Raw genomic sequence first — 15,773 nt, 5'->3', positions numbered from 1 at the left:
TTTGATTTTTTCTGCTTAACCCTTTTTGTGTCATTTAATTTACATGTTAAAAAAACCCGCTTAAAACAAAACTGTTGTGTTGAGACTTGAAAAGTCCTAAAACTAAGACTGGATGAGAGATTTTTCTTTATTTTTTCTTAAGTAAGATTTAAAGCTTGGCAAAACAGAATGGTTTTCTTTAAAAAGCTTGGTAGTGCTAAAAAGAAAATCAATGAGAAACTAGAAACATGGAAGTAAGGAAACTTCACCAAAGATGAGCAGAGGAAAAAAGCCTAGGAGAACTGATCAGAAAAAATATGTATGAAACCAGTAAAGAAGCTATGAGAACACATACTATTAATGAGTTTTTTAGTTCACTAATCCTGAAGGGAGTGAAATTTTCTGACTCTTAATGCATAATGTAGAAAGGGGGGGAAAAATGAGGATAGGAAGGAGCCAAAGAATGACTTCTTTGTGAAAATGCCTTCATGAGGCATAAGAAGATTGACAATTTGATTTGTTACTGAGAGGAGTACAAACAAATAAAAAACAGCTTTGTGAATTCACAGCCTTAGCATCCATTTCAGAAAAGTCAATTTCCTTTCACACTTCTAATGGTTGAAATACAGATTTAAAAGCACTACGTGAAGGCTGAAGTTTTAAAAATACTGACCATAAGAGATAAAGTTCTTTATCTTGAATGAACAGACTTTCCAAAGCAAATGAAAACGAACAAAAACATAAGCATTACAATACACATCGATTTTCCTAATTAAAATAAAAATCTGTCAACCCATTTTCAATAACAAAGAATGATCCAATAAAAACAACTGGCCTCTAAATAGTACGAAATAAAATTAAAATGACTTCAAATTACTATCTGCTGCATAATGCAGAAAATGAACTGAAGAATACAAGACAGTGTGACCTTTTATTATCAAAAACTGAAACACTGATATTACTGCCCTTCCAAATAATGTCCTGAAAAATAAGTAACATTTAATTTGACTGAAATGAGAGAGATAAAAATAACTAAATAGGAAAAAACTGTTTTTGAAATGGAGCTGCTGTAATCCCTTCTAGGTAGCTTTTTAAAAATTATTATTCCATTGCACTTCTATTTTGATTTTTTTCTCATGTTTGAATACTCATAGACTTGAATGGAGGAGATGTGCAATGGATGAAAAAACATATTATGTCTTTTTTTCTCTGCTGGATGAGGAGACAACCACTACCTGAAACTCTTCTTTTTATGGTACTTGTAGACCCCTATTAGGTCAGCTTCACATATTTCTTAGATAAACTACTAAGTGGGCAGAGTATTTTAGTTTCTCATAGTAAACCATCATCTTTGGACCTTAAATATTATTTGCAGGTCTTGGACTTTCTTCAGTTTGTCAACAACTCTGAACGAGATGCTCTGTCCTTAGAAGTCAGTTTATCACAGGTGTAGGCATAGAGAAACAAACACTCATTTTTGTATTTGTCTCTGCACCATTTTGTTAATAGAGAAATTTAAAGCTCTGAGAACAAATACAGTCCTCTTTACATATCTGATGTGTAAAACATGAGATAATTCAGAAGAGTTGTGTAACAAATGTAAATCAACACCAGGACCAGCCTGTCCTCTACTCTGTAATTAATGCTCACAGGAAAACACAACCAGGTATCCACTGACAGTAACCACTGTGAGGAGTCAATTTACCAGTGGCCACTACAACATGAAATCTCTAGATTGCACCAGTTATTTATCATACCAATCTAAATAAATATTGCAAGCTTTGATATTTCTCTAGTAAATTGGGGTATTTCAGCAATAATGTCCTGCTATACCTGAATGAAACACTGGCTTCAAAAATTAACATTAGCATTCGTAACAGAAATACATATAGGAAAAGCTAAATAAAAACACAAATGAGAAAGATAATTAAGCAAAATAATACAGTAAAAATGACATCAGACCATGTAACCAAGGACTAAAAATAACTAATGAAATTTTAACTTTGGAGATGGTTTTTCCATTCTCACATTTCAGTACTTTAAGATAATGGTATTCATAGCCCATTTTTTCAAAGTACCTTGAAATATTCAGCCCTTCTGAAAAAAAGCCCCTAACAAAATCCCCATATAGTACAGGACAAATAAATTAATAACTTCAAAGAAACAAAACAGAAGACAGAAAGCAGGCCACTGCCCCACATGAGTTAAAAAGAGAAAGGTAAACCCTCAAACAAGAGGCAATATTTTGGACTAACCCTATTAGAATCTTCTGTACAGTCTTCTCGTGATGAGCCAACAGACCTGGTGAGTGACTTATGCTGCACCTGTGGAGATAACAGTTGCAGGCTGTTTGCTCTGGCTGCCATCCCTTGCCCTACGCTTAAGCCACCCTCTGAGCCCTTTGACCTCACTCTGTCCCGGCTCACATACATAGAGTGTCTATGAGGGCGCTGCTGGGAAGAAAAAGGACTGGTATAACCTAGACCATAGGAAAAAGATTCATGTGGAGCAGACAGAGAGTGGGAATGGCTTCCATCCATGTGATCTGGCAGTTTTAGCTCCTCCATTGTTTTGGAGTGTCTGGTTGGTGGCCTTCGAGTGTCCAGGGTGCCCTCGCTGCGGTTGTTCCTGGCCGACGGACTGAGCATAGTTCTGTTATCGCTGTGCCGGGGAGCGCTCGGGCTCGTAGGAGAGTTCAGGTCCATACAGCTGGATGGAAAATACCTACTAGTGTTTGGTTCTGCAGCTTGGGCCCTGGCCTCAGAAAGGTTGCCCACGGATTTAGAGTCTGTCAGAACTCCATGGCTCTTGGACTTTGTCCGATAGGAGGGACTCTTAGAGGACTGTGGGATGGTGTCGATGTAGCTGTGGCGACTGTGCTTGTCGCCAGGCTGCAGCGTCCCCGTTTTGCTCTGAGAGGTTTCCATAAAGGAGTGCCGGTTCTGCTGAGATCTGGTGTTAGACTTCAGGTACTTGGTGCCTGAACCATCAGAACTTTTGGTGTCCACATTAAAATCAAACTCCGTTTTTCCCTTTGGTTCCTTTGGGCTGAGCAGATGTGGCATGTTATTATTGGCTATATCCTTGTTGCCAGATCCAGGCGTGTTGCTTGGTTTTTTTGCGTGCATTGGGCTAGGGGCAGGTCCAGGAAGGTTTCCATTTAAAAAGCTTTCATTTGCTGGAAGCCCCTCTTCTCTTGGCCCGCCAGCCCCTAGTGGCATATCCTTGCTGTTTGATCTGTGGTGTGACTGCAAAGCAGAACTTTTGCTGGCTTGATTTCTATATTAAAATGCATAAAGAAGCATTAATATATCAGATTACTTATTCATGTATTAATAACTTCAAAAAAGTACACCCATTTCAGTTGCCATTTAAAACCAAAAATTTAACTGCAGTAAGATCAAATACTGCCAACTAAGGCACCAGAAGGTTCACTAAAATAACAGATTTGCAAGTGCTCATACATAGTTGTTTCTGGTTATAATCTGATGGTAAACTCTTCTTTGGTTAATGACTTTGCTGACAAAACCCCTGAAGATATCAAATCTAATAATAGAAATTCCAATATATATTTGCACATTTATGCCTGTGTGTATGATGTGAGTACATTGCTAAGTGAAGCATTACATTATAAAAATTAGCTGCATATCAATTGAAAAAATCTTAAATACACCTGGCATTTCAAAGGAAGGTAGAACAATCATGTATGTCAGCACTGTCAAAAAGCCCTGATACAATCAATGCTCCAGGCTATCTTGTGCATTCCTGGTTTGGAGGAGGAGGGGAGAGGAAAGGAGGGGAAAAGAGGTTATTGTTCAGATGGAGTGAGCCTGAGCTAGCCCTGGAACAGTAACCCACAACCACAGGAAGACAGCTTTTGTGGAACTTGGCACTATCCCAGTTTTTGGTACATTAACTCGTTCCAAAGCTGCAGCTGAAAGGCTCTGCAACCAGACTGACTTGCTGCAGAGCTACTTGGTTGTGTCCTTATCCTCTACTCTACTTCCTAGCTCTTCTGGTTTTGGGACTACAGGACTGAGATATGAGTTGGCTCTGCAATACCCAAGACTGATTTTTTTTTTTTTTTGAGCAAGATTTATTATCTCGGGTTTTCTGGCATTAAACCAGTTCAGCTTCTGGATTTAGGCTGGCACTGCAATAGCCAAGACTGAACAGTGCTGGAGCTGTGCTTGTTTACTTTGATGGACCTAGGCAGGCTATGAGCAATTAACTTATTTCTGTAACAAATCCATGATGTAACTCAGATATATTCCTGAGGGTTGAAATGAGAGCTCACTGTACCTTTGTTGATCCTTTTGTTAATTATAATTGGATAATGCTGGTTGTTTTTATACCTAGGATTTTTGTATTAACCACTTCCAGTGATCTCATAATCTATTTCACTACATTTCCTAAAACTTAGGCAATTTTAACGCCAGTTTAAAATATTTTTCTGTTAACAGCAAGTATATTTTTCAAAATTTTAGTGATAGAGGAACCTAGTATTTTCACTAGGCAAGACTTCTGGACAAGCTTCCAGTGGATGTAGATCTTTCTTTCTGCTGCCATATGTCTAATGGTAAAACTACTACTCTTAGCATCTGTAAAGGCAGCTAAAACTTTTTGGTGTCTATCTTTGAAAAAGTATAGATTGTGAATGTCATTCCAAGTCTTAAAATAGAGGAGCAATTTTTTTAATCTCACAGGATAAGCTAAAGAAAAACATTGCCAAGATTAAAAGCCTGCATATAGAATATTAAAATATTTTGCATGCTTCAGAGAGTGACCTTTATGAACGCATTTATCAGAGCAATAACAAGAAGCTTTTTGTACTGAAGTATTTCATCCAGCAGTAAACCTGGCTCATTGAGGTATGAAAATTAAGTGGCTTCTCTCAAGCTATGTGGGTCCAGCAAGGGAGTCACTGGGCAAACATATCCTGCTAGGAGTCTGAGGTCAAACAGACTAGACAGGATCCATAACTGCAGACAAAATTCAGCTCATCTCCAATTTGGAATGTGATCAATGTGCTCAATTTTCAGGACATTTAGCTGCTACAAATCTGTGTGAACTTTAAGCTTTTAAATATCAAAATCTTGGACAGATTTGTACATATACAGCAGTGGTAGCATTCCAAAGAAAAGAGCATTCCTTTGGAATCTTGGGCATCTTCCAAGCCACAAAATTCCTATTGTTCAAGAAAAAGGCTAACATTTTTTTAAGGTGGATCAGCCAATTATTTTTCTTTGTCATACACAGAAATGGCTTCAACATTGTCTCTCTCTTTTTTTTTTTAAAGACTCATGCAGCCTGATGCAGAAAGTAAGCAAAAATTTCAGCTTGTGTAGCTGTAAATACTACATCTGCTTCCTTTACTCAGTGAGGCAACACAGAACAGCACACATATCTCAGCGTGCCTAAGCTGCCAAACAACCATTTTTCTTGTAGGTGATGCTGTGTGTGAGCACCACAACTCACTCACTGGCAGAGCAAATGTCAGTGGTAACAGTGACAAGACTACATTTACCTGTTAGATAAAGTGTTGCTGTCTCCATGGTAGGGTTTTCTCTTAGCTGACCGTGAAGGTGAACTTCCACAGCGATCCAAGAGTCTTTGGGTTTGAAACGAAGGGTGGTTCAAACATTGTTCTGTCAAATATCTATCTGCTGGATCTAACTTCAGTAAGTTCTTTGAAAAACAAATGCCAAAGTTTAAATGTTAGTATCTGTATTTACATTAGCAAAAAAAACCCCAGAAACCAAAACAAAAAACCAAACCGAAACAAAAAAACCACAACAAAATAAAGAACATTACTGGGTAGTTTTTTAATCTCCAGAGTTTCTGTGATTAGATGTCACTGCTAGAATAATTTCATGATGCATTAAACTACATATGATACAAAATAAACACATATGTGTTTATTTATATAACACCATATGTGTTATACGTATATAATTTTATGCACACATATGTGATAGTATGTTTAAAATACAAAGATATCTAAAACTTTTAAAATGTTTTATATCTATCTATATATGTTTTAAATATTTTTATTTTAAACATATTTTTCAGGATAAACCTTACAACATTGTTTTGAATCAAAAATATTAAGTTTAGCAGTAATAAAATGCTGCAATGAAACAGGCTTTACAGACAAACAAAACAACTATATGGGAACATTCTTATGCAAAAACAAACATTATTTTAACATTTAGTATTTTTAAAAATACACAAATAAAAGAGTTCTGTTTTTAGCTTATAGAGTTCAAGTCCACCCATATTTTCAAAGAATTCTCTAAATTGTTTACAGTACATTCAGAATAACACTTGCCTTATAATTCTGTTAGATCAGTTGTGATTCTAAATAAAGACACTTCCTGACACGTAGAAAATATTTAATCACAAAACTTGAAAACAGGAGCTTGAGTATTTTTGGGAAGTTTGAAAGGTTTCTTGCAGGAAAAGAGCAATACAGAGTTTACACTGGAATATTCAAACATGCATGACTGTTAGCAAGGTTAAAAGTTTGAATGGCTATTAAGTAAAAAAACCAGCTACTTCTTAAGGGTTGTATGTATTTAAGAGAGAAGAAATCAATGTGTGTCTGTCATACACATGCATAAACACACATGCACATACACACACACACACTGCATTAACACCATATTCAGCCACTCAACCACAAACTGCCTTTCCCTTCACAGGATCTCTGTACTTCAAAATGGCAAATGCTCAGGAAACAAAGCAAGTGAGCAAACTCCTATGCAGCTTGGTCATACAGTATGCAGCACCTTTCCCTTTTCACACACTGTACTCAATGATTACCAACTTCTTTCCCCCTTTTTTTCTGGTGCTCATCACTACAGTGGCTCAAAAGGCTGAACAAACATGAGGAGGAGGCCACATGTGATTCCTACATTCCCCCGCAGGAGAGAGGGTGTCCAGAGGCTTCTCTCAAATGCCTACATTACACAGGCTGGATGACAGGCAAGGAGAACTGGAAGTCCATAGGTTATGACAAGGCTGGGAATCTGCCTGGAATCACAGAGAGGTAGTGGGACAGGGCTCATGGCTGAGGCATGGTCACTGATGGGTACAACTGGTCTCAGATGGAAGGGGATGGACAGGGAGAAGAGTGACACTCCATAAAATTGGCTTCCTGGATCATATCCAGTGTCAGCATGGAACAAAAGGTTTATCCATGGACAATCTCTAGGTTGGCATTAGAAGGGAAAGTAACATTTGGTACATTATGATGGGAGTTTGTTACCAGCAATGCATTGAAGAGCATGAAGGTGATGAAGAGGAAAACTCTCTATAACAACGAAAAAAAGCCTCCTGGTCACAGATCCTCACCCTCAGAGCAGACTTCAGCTACCCTGACACCCAGCCTGTGTACATGCGCCAGGAGATTTCTAGAATTGGTGGAAACTTCCTAGTGCAGCTGCTGGGGAGGCAAATTAGCCAAGGAGGGGACTTCAGTTTACGGGAGCTGCTGCTCAACAGCAGTAAAGTACTGGTGAGAAATCTGATCAGAGAAGACACTCTGAGTGGTAGCACCCATGAGATGATTACAGATAGGACTGAAAGAAGAGGTGGGAAGGTGAACATCAGAGATAAGACCCAGGACTTCAGGAAAGCAAATTCCATTTTCTAGAAGGAATTACCAGGCATAATCTCCTGAAAAACTACCATAAGAGGAAAGATGTTCAGGATAGCCATTGATTTTTATGGCAAATTTATTCTGAGTTCAGGAACAAAGCATCTTACTGTACAGAAGGCCACAATCTTTTTCAGAGGTTCAGGATGGCTAAACAAGGAATTTCCTAATAAACAAAAATGCAAAACAGGGAGTGGGTGAGAAGCAGAGTGACGGACAGGATACAAAGATGGACTATAAAAGCAGTGTATTAGCACAAAGGTTAGGCCACTCTAAAGTCCAGCTAAGGCAAGTGAAGAAAACCAAGGGTAAAAAGAAAGGGTTCTACAAGTGTTCTCTTTAGCAAACAGCTCAGAGGAAATGCATGTCTGGTGCTGAATGGCAGAGACAATTGAATGGCAGATGATATAAAGAAGAAAGTCTCAATGTCTTTTATTCCCAAGTCATAACATGCAAAACCATTTCCTAACTCCCTAATGCTTGCAAACCAGCATGGCTTGTGAAGGAGAACAGAGGACTGGAGCAACAACAAAGCAACAAGGGCAAATTGGTGCCTCATCATTAATCTAGTCCAGAAATGCTCTCTGAATAGATATGTATACTTCAGCTGGCATGAGTTGAAGTGTGAGTTATTCAGTAATCTAGTAATCTGACCTGAGGTCCCTGGGAGTGCAGATAATGAGGAGCACAACAAGTGTGGACATGTGTCAGACTGTCCCTTGTCTGCAGAAGAGACAGGCACACACCAAAGTATGTGCAGCATTTGCAACATGTAACTTAACCACAAGTCCCTTCTGTTCTCTTGTGTAGGCGTCTGCACATGCTTAACAAGGCTCCAATTCCTGAATGAAAAAATGCAGATCAAACACAAAATATCCTCTCTACAGAATTCCTGACCTTTCTCACCTTGTAGGCAGAAACATCAACAGAAAAGATGAAAAGAATGAAATTACTTGGAAACCTGCGCTTCCCTAAAACTAAAGTGCTTAATTTCACAACTTTGCAAATTTTAAATCATAACAAAAGAACCTAAAAGACACTGAAATATTACATAAAACTTAGGATAAAATGAAAATAAACCCTCCCCCAGTAAATATTACAATGGTCTTAAGACTGATCTTGACGTTTCTGTTCTGCAACATATACTACCAAATCTTGAGCTACACTAACTATGAAAAAAAGTTTCTGTGAATCAGAAAATAGAGGAGAAAGTATAATACCAAAAAAAGTAATTATATGCACTGGAGTGTATCGTATTGCAGACTCCTTGAAACCAAGATAAAAGCCATGCTGACTCTCTTCATAAGGCAAGGAGATCAAAGGGGTTTGAACTGGCTGTGTTGAAGAAGAGTAGAGCAAATTTGGTGGATTTCTGCTGGCTACAGCAATACTACTAAAAGCAAGTAAACACCCAAGTATTTCCCAAAGCATCTTTGTTTTCCAAGATAACTGGTGCAGAGGGGTTTGGGATCACACAATTCATTCAGAGTTAATTAGCCATATCCACACTTCATGTGTGTCCCATATTTCCTTTAATTCTTTAGTGGTTCTATGATTATAAACCTAATTTTGGATACCATGACTTCTTTCTTCAGCTCACTGGGGATGAAATGATGTGAGGGTTGTACTGCAGCTTACCATGGGAGTATTTTTATAGTACAGTAGTAAGGACAACCACACATGTTCCATACCAGGAACACAGCACACATGCAAAGCCCAATGTTTTTGTGGGGAATGAACTTTTCCTGATCCCACATAAAAAGAACTCTCAGGACCATAACCTAGTTTGGCCATGTGTAACTAGCTGACTTGTTCCAAAACAGGACTGAAGAGTCAACTAACATATACACCATGTACAGGTGACAGCAAGCAGATTAAAGAGTTTGGATGAAAAACCAGAACTCCTTTGAGTCAACTTTGTTTTTGACAACTGTCCACATCCTTACACTTACCCAACAAATGGCAAACAACTCAGGGTAGCCCAGTACTCTGTGGATGTATCTAAATATGATCACACTCCAGCAGTCAGTGCATGGATGTCAGTGTGGATGCACAACCCTGCAAAGGATGGTGGTAATGCTTTGTCTGGACTACATATTCCTTATCAAATCAGTTAATACTGAACAGACTCTCCTGGCATTTGCAAGGGATATTTTCCTGATTCCTAGGAAATACCAAACAATGGTGGAATTACCACAAACAATGGTGGAATTAAAATATCTCAAAAGGGAGGTCCCAAAGTCCTTCTAAGATGCATTATGTAAGAAAAAAGGTAAAAAGTGACTTATATATATTCCTACATATCACAGACAGAAAAAAAGACATTTTCCTACCTTCATAAGATCAAGCAATACACCACTTAAAATTCCCAAGTATCTTCTCTCTAAAGACTGTGGATGATTGACTGCTGGAAACTGTAAGAAATACATTGTAAATATACTGATCATGAAAACAAGGTAATGAATGAATAAAATGCTTAAAAAAATAGAAAGTAGTTAATCAAGACATGTAATTAATGGGAATCCTAAGCACGGAAAAATTTAGTTGTTTATGAAAACTATAAAATATTAAAGTGAAACAAGTAACTCTAGATGTGTGGTAAGCATCTAGTCAACCAAAGAAAGTATTCTTGATTGTTAGGGCAGCCAAGAAATCACTCTCAAGTGAGAAATAATCAACCTAATTTTTTTTTGTGGCACTATGATTTACAGGAGGTTTAAAATAGATTCAAAACTAAGATAAGTAACATATTTATTTTAATAAAAAGCTTAAAAATAGCTCAAAGATAATTTGAGAGTGCAAATACATTACTACTCATTAATAATACTAAACATTAACATAATACGAAACATTAACGAACAATTCCCAAGTATTTTTAGTGAAAAAAGGCAAAAGCTCAAGGATTTGAGTTTCAGGGTTACTGCTGTGGTCATGCTGCTGGCAACACCATGAGAAGCAGTGCACACTGCTGGGGGCATCCATTAGTTGTACTAGTGTTACTTTTCATAAATTACATCTTGTGAACTTTGAAGAAAAATGAAAGAACATTAGTTTGAATGCTTTTATTCCTAAATAGTCTCTGTATTTTTCTTTTGACTTTGCTTTATTTTGAAGTGGTTTACCAATAATTGAGAATTTTTTAAAGTTCAAGTCTGCTATATTGATCCTCAACAGTGGTTTAGGTAAAACAAGGCTTCCACGCTTCCTCCAATTTTAACCTAAACCAAATTGTAAAATGTTTGTGTCTTCCTGTGGAGTGACAATCATAAAGAAGCTTTTATATCTATAATGATCAGGGAAACAGGAAAATGTGCCAAAGCCATGCAAAGCACCAATGGCTTGTCACTAATTCTTCACATTCTTCATGTAATTTATTGGTGGAACAAATATTTATAGCCCTGCATTGCCACTCACACTTTTCTGTAAAGCCACGAGCCTATTGGTAGTTTCTGATCCCATATTATTTTACTTCCTTATGTCTTCAACATACCCTGGATGTTTTCCTCCTCAAAAGAATTGAAGAGAGATCACTAAATACTCCCTAAACCTCAGGAGCCAGGAAAACTGTGTTACACACATATGTATGGAAGGTATGAGTAGAAAGAAATGACAAGTTTTCTGCTTTTCATTTGGATCCATGCTGGAGTGTTTGAAGAGATATTTTTTTAAATCCTATTTAAAATATGGTAGTATTCACTTAGGGTAGTGTAGAAATTCACAAAATCTAAGCATATGGACAAAAAATTTCATATCCTGGGCCAGTTTCTATCTTGAGAATATCCAGCACCAAATCCAGCTTGTAAGTAATAACTGGCTTACCAATATGTAAGTAATAAACAGCATACCTACTATCTGCTCTGTAACAGGAAATCTTTCACTATTAGCACTACATTCAGAAAATTGAGCTACATTCAGAAAAAAATGTACTTTTAAGGCTGTCTTATAGGACAGGATAATTTTTTCCCATGAATTAACTAATGAATATAATATTTAAAACAAAAAAAAATTTGTAGTTTTTTTATATTTAAGCCATTATTCAGAGTTTACTTCAATTCTAAAAAGTGCTGTCTATGAGGAGCCATGTGCCCCTGTCCACATCAGCAGTATCCTGACTTTACAGATGGGACTAAGAAGGCAGGAACAGGTCTGAGGCCAAGCACTAAACCACTGATCCAGGATGAGAACAGAGACTCATAACTCTGAACCTTGTGCTAATCACATTAGTCTGTGCTGTCTTCTTGAATTATTGTATTTTAAAACTACAAAACAAAGATATTTCATCTTAAGACATCACAGAGCATTTATACAAACAAGATTACACTGCACAATCAGAAATGCTGTAAAATGATGTTGAAGAGGCAATAATTTATTTTGCTTACAATTTTTAAAACATTGCTTTCCTGAGAAGGGGTTATAAATTTCTCATACAAAAACACCATCCAACCCACTGTTTTAAACAGGATGAAATAAAAGGAAGAAATGCTTGTCTAATAATTTTTTTAAACCCTCCACTCTTGAAGGGTCTACAAACTTCAACAAAATCTCTTCAGAATTAGTTATTCTTATACCTAAAATAAATACCCTAATACCTTAAGCCCACTCTTTTCTTATCACTGTTAGCTAAAACAAATTTGTGGCAACTTTGAACATGCTTTAAGAGAACTAGGTCCCCATTCCTTCCCTTTCACATTCTCACATTTTCTCTTTATTGGAGTAAAAACTCAAATCTTGAGTCTTTAGCACAGATCAGGTCTCCTAAAACCTTCACATCTCCTCATATGATTTACACTACTGATTTCAGAATATTACCAAGATTATAAACTCACCTTTCCAAGCAACATTCATCAATAAAGAAAGGACAATCAAAACTGAATTACAAGGAAACATGAGTACAATCACTGACCAGGTACTGTTAAAAGTAACAGAGCTATTACTTATTTATTGATTCTGGTATTTTGCCATATTGCATATCCCAGCTTGGGTAGAATTTCACACCAGTGAGTCTCTGTCATTGTATTATATTGGCAAACCCTTGAAGAGAACAATGCTGTCAGCAGGAAGAGCTTTTTTACTCAAGGGACTTACATGAACTCCCCAGGAATGTAAGTCAAAAGGCAGAAAGCTCTTCTGCATGATAGTAGCATCTACAGCTCAGATTTTCCCAACAAACTAGCTTATAGACAGCAGTCCTGAATTTTCCACATCCTGATCTTACAGTGTAGGGGGATAGAATATAAATAAATAAAGGTAGTATAGAAAGTAATCTTATCCCCTAAAGAGTTGCAGCTGGGTTAATTAGTAAAGATTAGGAGCAGGCCTGATGTTAACAGGCCACACTGTAGCCAATGAGAAGAGTGTTATAAAAGAGTGGAGTGGTTGGCTGAGGGGAGCTGGAGTCATTTGGCTGCTGTGAGGATGAGGAAGAGTCAGTGCCTAGAGGAACTGCCTGCGAGAAACATCAATGAGGTATGAAACTCTGGCAATATGGAACCCTTGTAATGTAACGACAACAGAACTCCCACACCATAATGACAACATTACAGAGCTTTGCCACTAAACTTTCCAGTGCAAACCTGGCTGGGCAATGTTAGATTGGGTATAAGACGTAAATTGCATGCCAAAAATACCAAAGAAATGGAAGAAAATCTTTAAACAACTTTTAAAAAGAAAACAAATGTACTTACAATACTCACTTCTGGTGTAATCAGAATTTTGCTTTGACTTATGAATGCCTTATAATCTCTACATCCTATACTTACCCAGAAACGTAGGCAGCAGATAACGCACAACGTAAATGTAAAGAACCTTTGCAGCACCTCACGCAAGTAAATAAGAAAAACAAGAAAAAAGAACAAAGCTTCCCCCTACCCGCAAGCCGTGGAAGCGTGGGTTGCTGTAGAAGAGCTTCATCTGCTCGGCTGGCAGCGGGCCCAGCACCTTCTGAATGGTGAAGAGCTGGTCAATCTCACTCTCGCCAGGGAACAGCGGCTGCCCGTCGCTCAGCTCCCCCAGGATGCAGCCTACAGACCACATATCCACAGCCTTGCCATACGGGGCTCTGCCAAGCCAAAAGAAAGTGTTTGTCACCCACTGCCACTGCCTGCTTACTGAGCTGCTTCAATCCATTGGCCATATTCCCCATGGCACTCCCCCTCACAACACAGAAAAACAAACTTTGTTTTTAAGAAACTACCTCAAAAATCAAGCCCTCTGTTTCTACCCCAGATTTCCTGATGTATCTATCACTGCTTGAAAAGGCAGGAGATGGATTCTCAAGTGCTCCCAGGGACCTTGTTCTTTTTGAAAAATCTTACATACAAGAATAATCTTTTTGACTACAAAGCATTCTCTACTCACAGTTAAACTACCACTAACTTCCCTTCTCTCTAGAGCTCATGCCTGCACTCTGTTCCTGCACTACATCTCTTGTTTGATTGTGCTTAATAGGTGGAGGGGCATCCTGGGTCTGGCCACTGGGAAAAGAGAAATTATAAGAAATCTTTATTTCAGCATTTATACACAAAAATTTTAATTAGGGAGAAAACAGAGTTCTCCTGAAAACTATTTGATAGAAAAACAAGTGAGGAAGGAATGAAAACATCATAAAGTAATTCCTGTTTGGGAGCAAAGGCACAGGCTGGGGTTTGGGGAGAGCTTTTTTTTATACACCCAAATTCTTGCTTGCTGAATTAATAAAAAAAATTTGTAAACACCCATATTATTCCAATAATGTCTTTCAAATGTTTAGATTTTGGACAAAATGACGGGGGAATGCTTTTCATGTCAAAAAAGGCATATAAATTAAAAATCTGGAACAAAGATTGAACTGAAAACATATTTCACTGAGTCTCTTCTTTTTGAAATGTGTAATCCAGTAACTCAAACTCTGTTTCAAGAGATTTAAGTTACAGCTGGCTTGCCTTTTTCTGGAATAAGACAGCACCAAGAGTTGCAGGTGACAAATCCTATCCTAAATCTGTGTCCTTTGCTCCTTCCTTATATTGCTGATTATGATGTTTAGAGAAAAACATCCTCAAACTAAAAAAAAAATTAAAAAAAAAATATATATAGAGATAGATATATATATATATATATAGTTTGACTCTTCCCCATTGATTACTCATGATTATTTACTCCACTTGTGGGGAGGACACCTGGACAGAGGAACAGTAAACCCTTTAGGTGAAGGTGAGAAAGCATTTCTAGCTGGACAATAGCCCAAGTGAAACTGCTGAACTGCTGCAGGACTCTGTGGCAGCTGAGAAGGCTGAAGTAAGACACCAAAACTTCAAGAACCACTTGCCTTAGAGAATGTGCCAGAAGACACTGTACTCCTCTCACAACAACCATCCCAAAATGAAAACTGTGCCCCACTGGAAGAGACTGCAACAAAGAACCACCAGAGGCAAAGCAGACCATGTCACAATTCTCATGTACCAATACTGCTCAGTGGGGCTTATTATTTGTTTGGGGTTCATAATCCTGCACAGTGGATCCCTGTGGATTTGCTGAGACTCAGTGTTTGACCCTTCTAGGGTGCTGCTAGTCCAAACCACCCACCAGGTCAGAATGACTCAAAGTAAGGCCCAGTTTGTCTCAGTGCACAAGGCAACACAGGCAAAAAATGGGCTTCAAAGCCAAGGCTCTGTAGGCAAAACAGTGAGAGTACAGGTAAAAATCTGCCCCTTTTATTATGACAAAAACCCAAGTACATCTTTGTTTGCAACTCCTTTAAAACAGTTTTCTCCACTAAAATGGGAAATGGGGAAAAGGTTGCTGCAGGCTGGGGTAGTGTAGAACGAGCTAGGGTTACAACTGAGGGATGGGCTAAAACTCCTTTGAGGCATGGACCATTACCTTTCCTTGCTCTCAAGAACAAAGGAAGCTGAACTACAGTTAAGAACTTTTCACTATTATTCTGTAGTCAAACTAACAAATCAGAAAACAGCCATTTCTTAAGGCAGCACAACCTGCAACGTTGTTATTTGAAAAGGCAAACTCGAGACTTCTTTTCTGCTGATTGCCAGGATCAGTCTGGTCAGATCACAGCAGACACAAAAATGCAAGAGTGACATGGCTGGACAAATGAAAATAACTCCTATAGCAGCACAAACAGACCGTACCTGAGAAGCAC

The 15,773-nt window shown here is 38.0% G+C and overlaps 1 protein-coding gene across 3 annotated transcripts in view; it reads right to left on the bottom strand.

Moving 5' to 3' along the window:
• CDKL5 (cyclin dependent kinase like 5) overlaps positions 1–15,773 on the bottom strand; it is a 129,682-nt gene that overhangs the window by 23,966 nt on the left and 89,943 nt on the right. For all 3 annotated transcript variants that reach the window (XM_054272149.1, XM_054272151.1, XM_054272150.1), the window contains exons 9-12: positions 13,508–13,697; positions 9,973–10,053; positions 5,507–5,667; positions 2,235–3,258 (exon numbers count right to left, since the gene is read on the bottom strand). In XM_054272149.1, coding sequence (XP_054128124.1) covers positions 2,235–3,258; positions 5,507–5,667; positions 9,973–10,053; positions 13,508–13,697 — 1,456 coding nt within the window. The remainder of the gene's footprint in view (positions 1–2,234; positions 3,259–5,506; positions 5,668–9,972; positions 10,054–13,507; positions 13,698–15,773) is intronic.

Source organism: Melozone crissalis, unplaced genomic scaffold (assembly GCF_028551555.1).
Source record: "Melozone crissalis strain CALT ecotype California unplaced genomic scaffold, PUWL_Pcris_2 ptg000013l_1, whole genome shotgun sequence".
In the NCBI taxonomy this organism is placed as follows: domain Eukaryota; kingdom Metazoa; phylum Chordata; class Aves; order Passeriformes; family Passerellidae; genus Melozone; species Melozone crissalis.
This window is presented reverse-complemented; position numbering and strand designations above follow the sequence as displayed.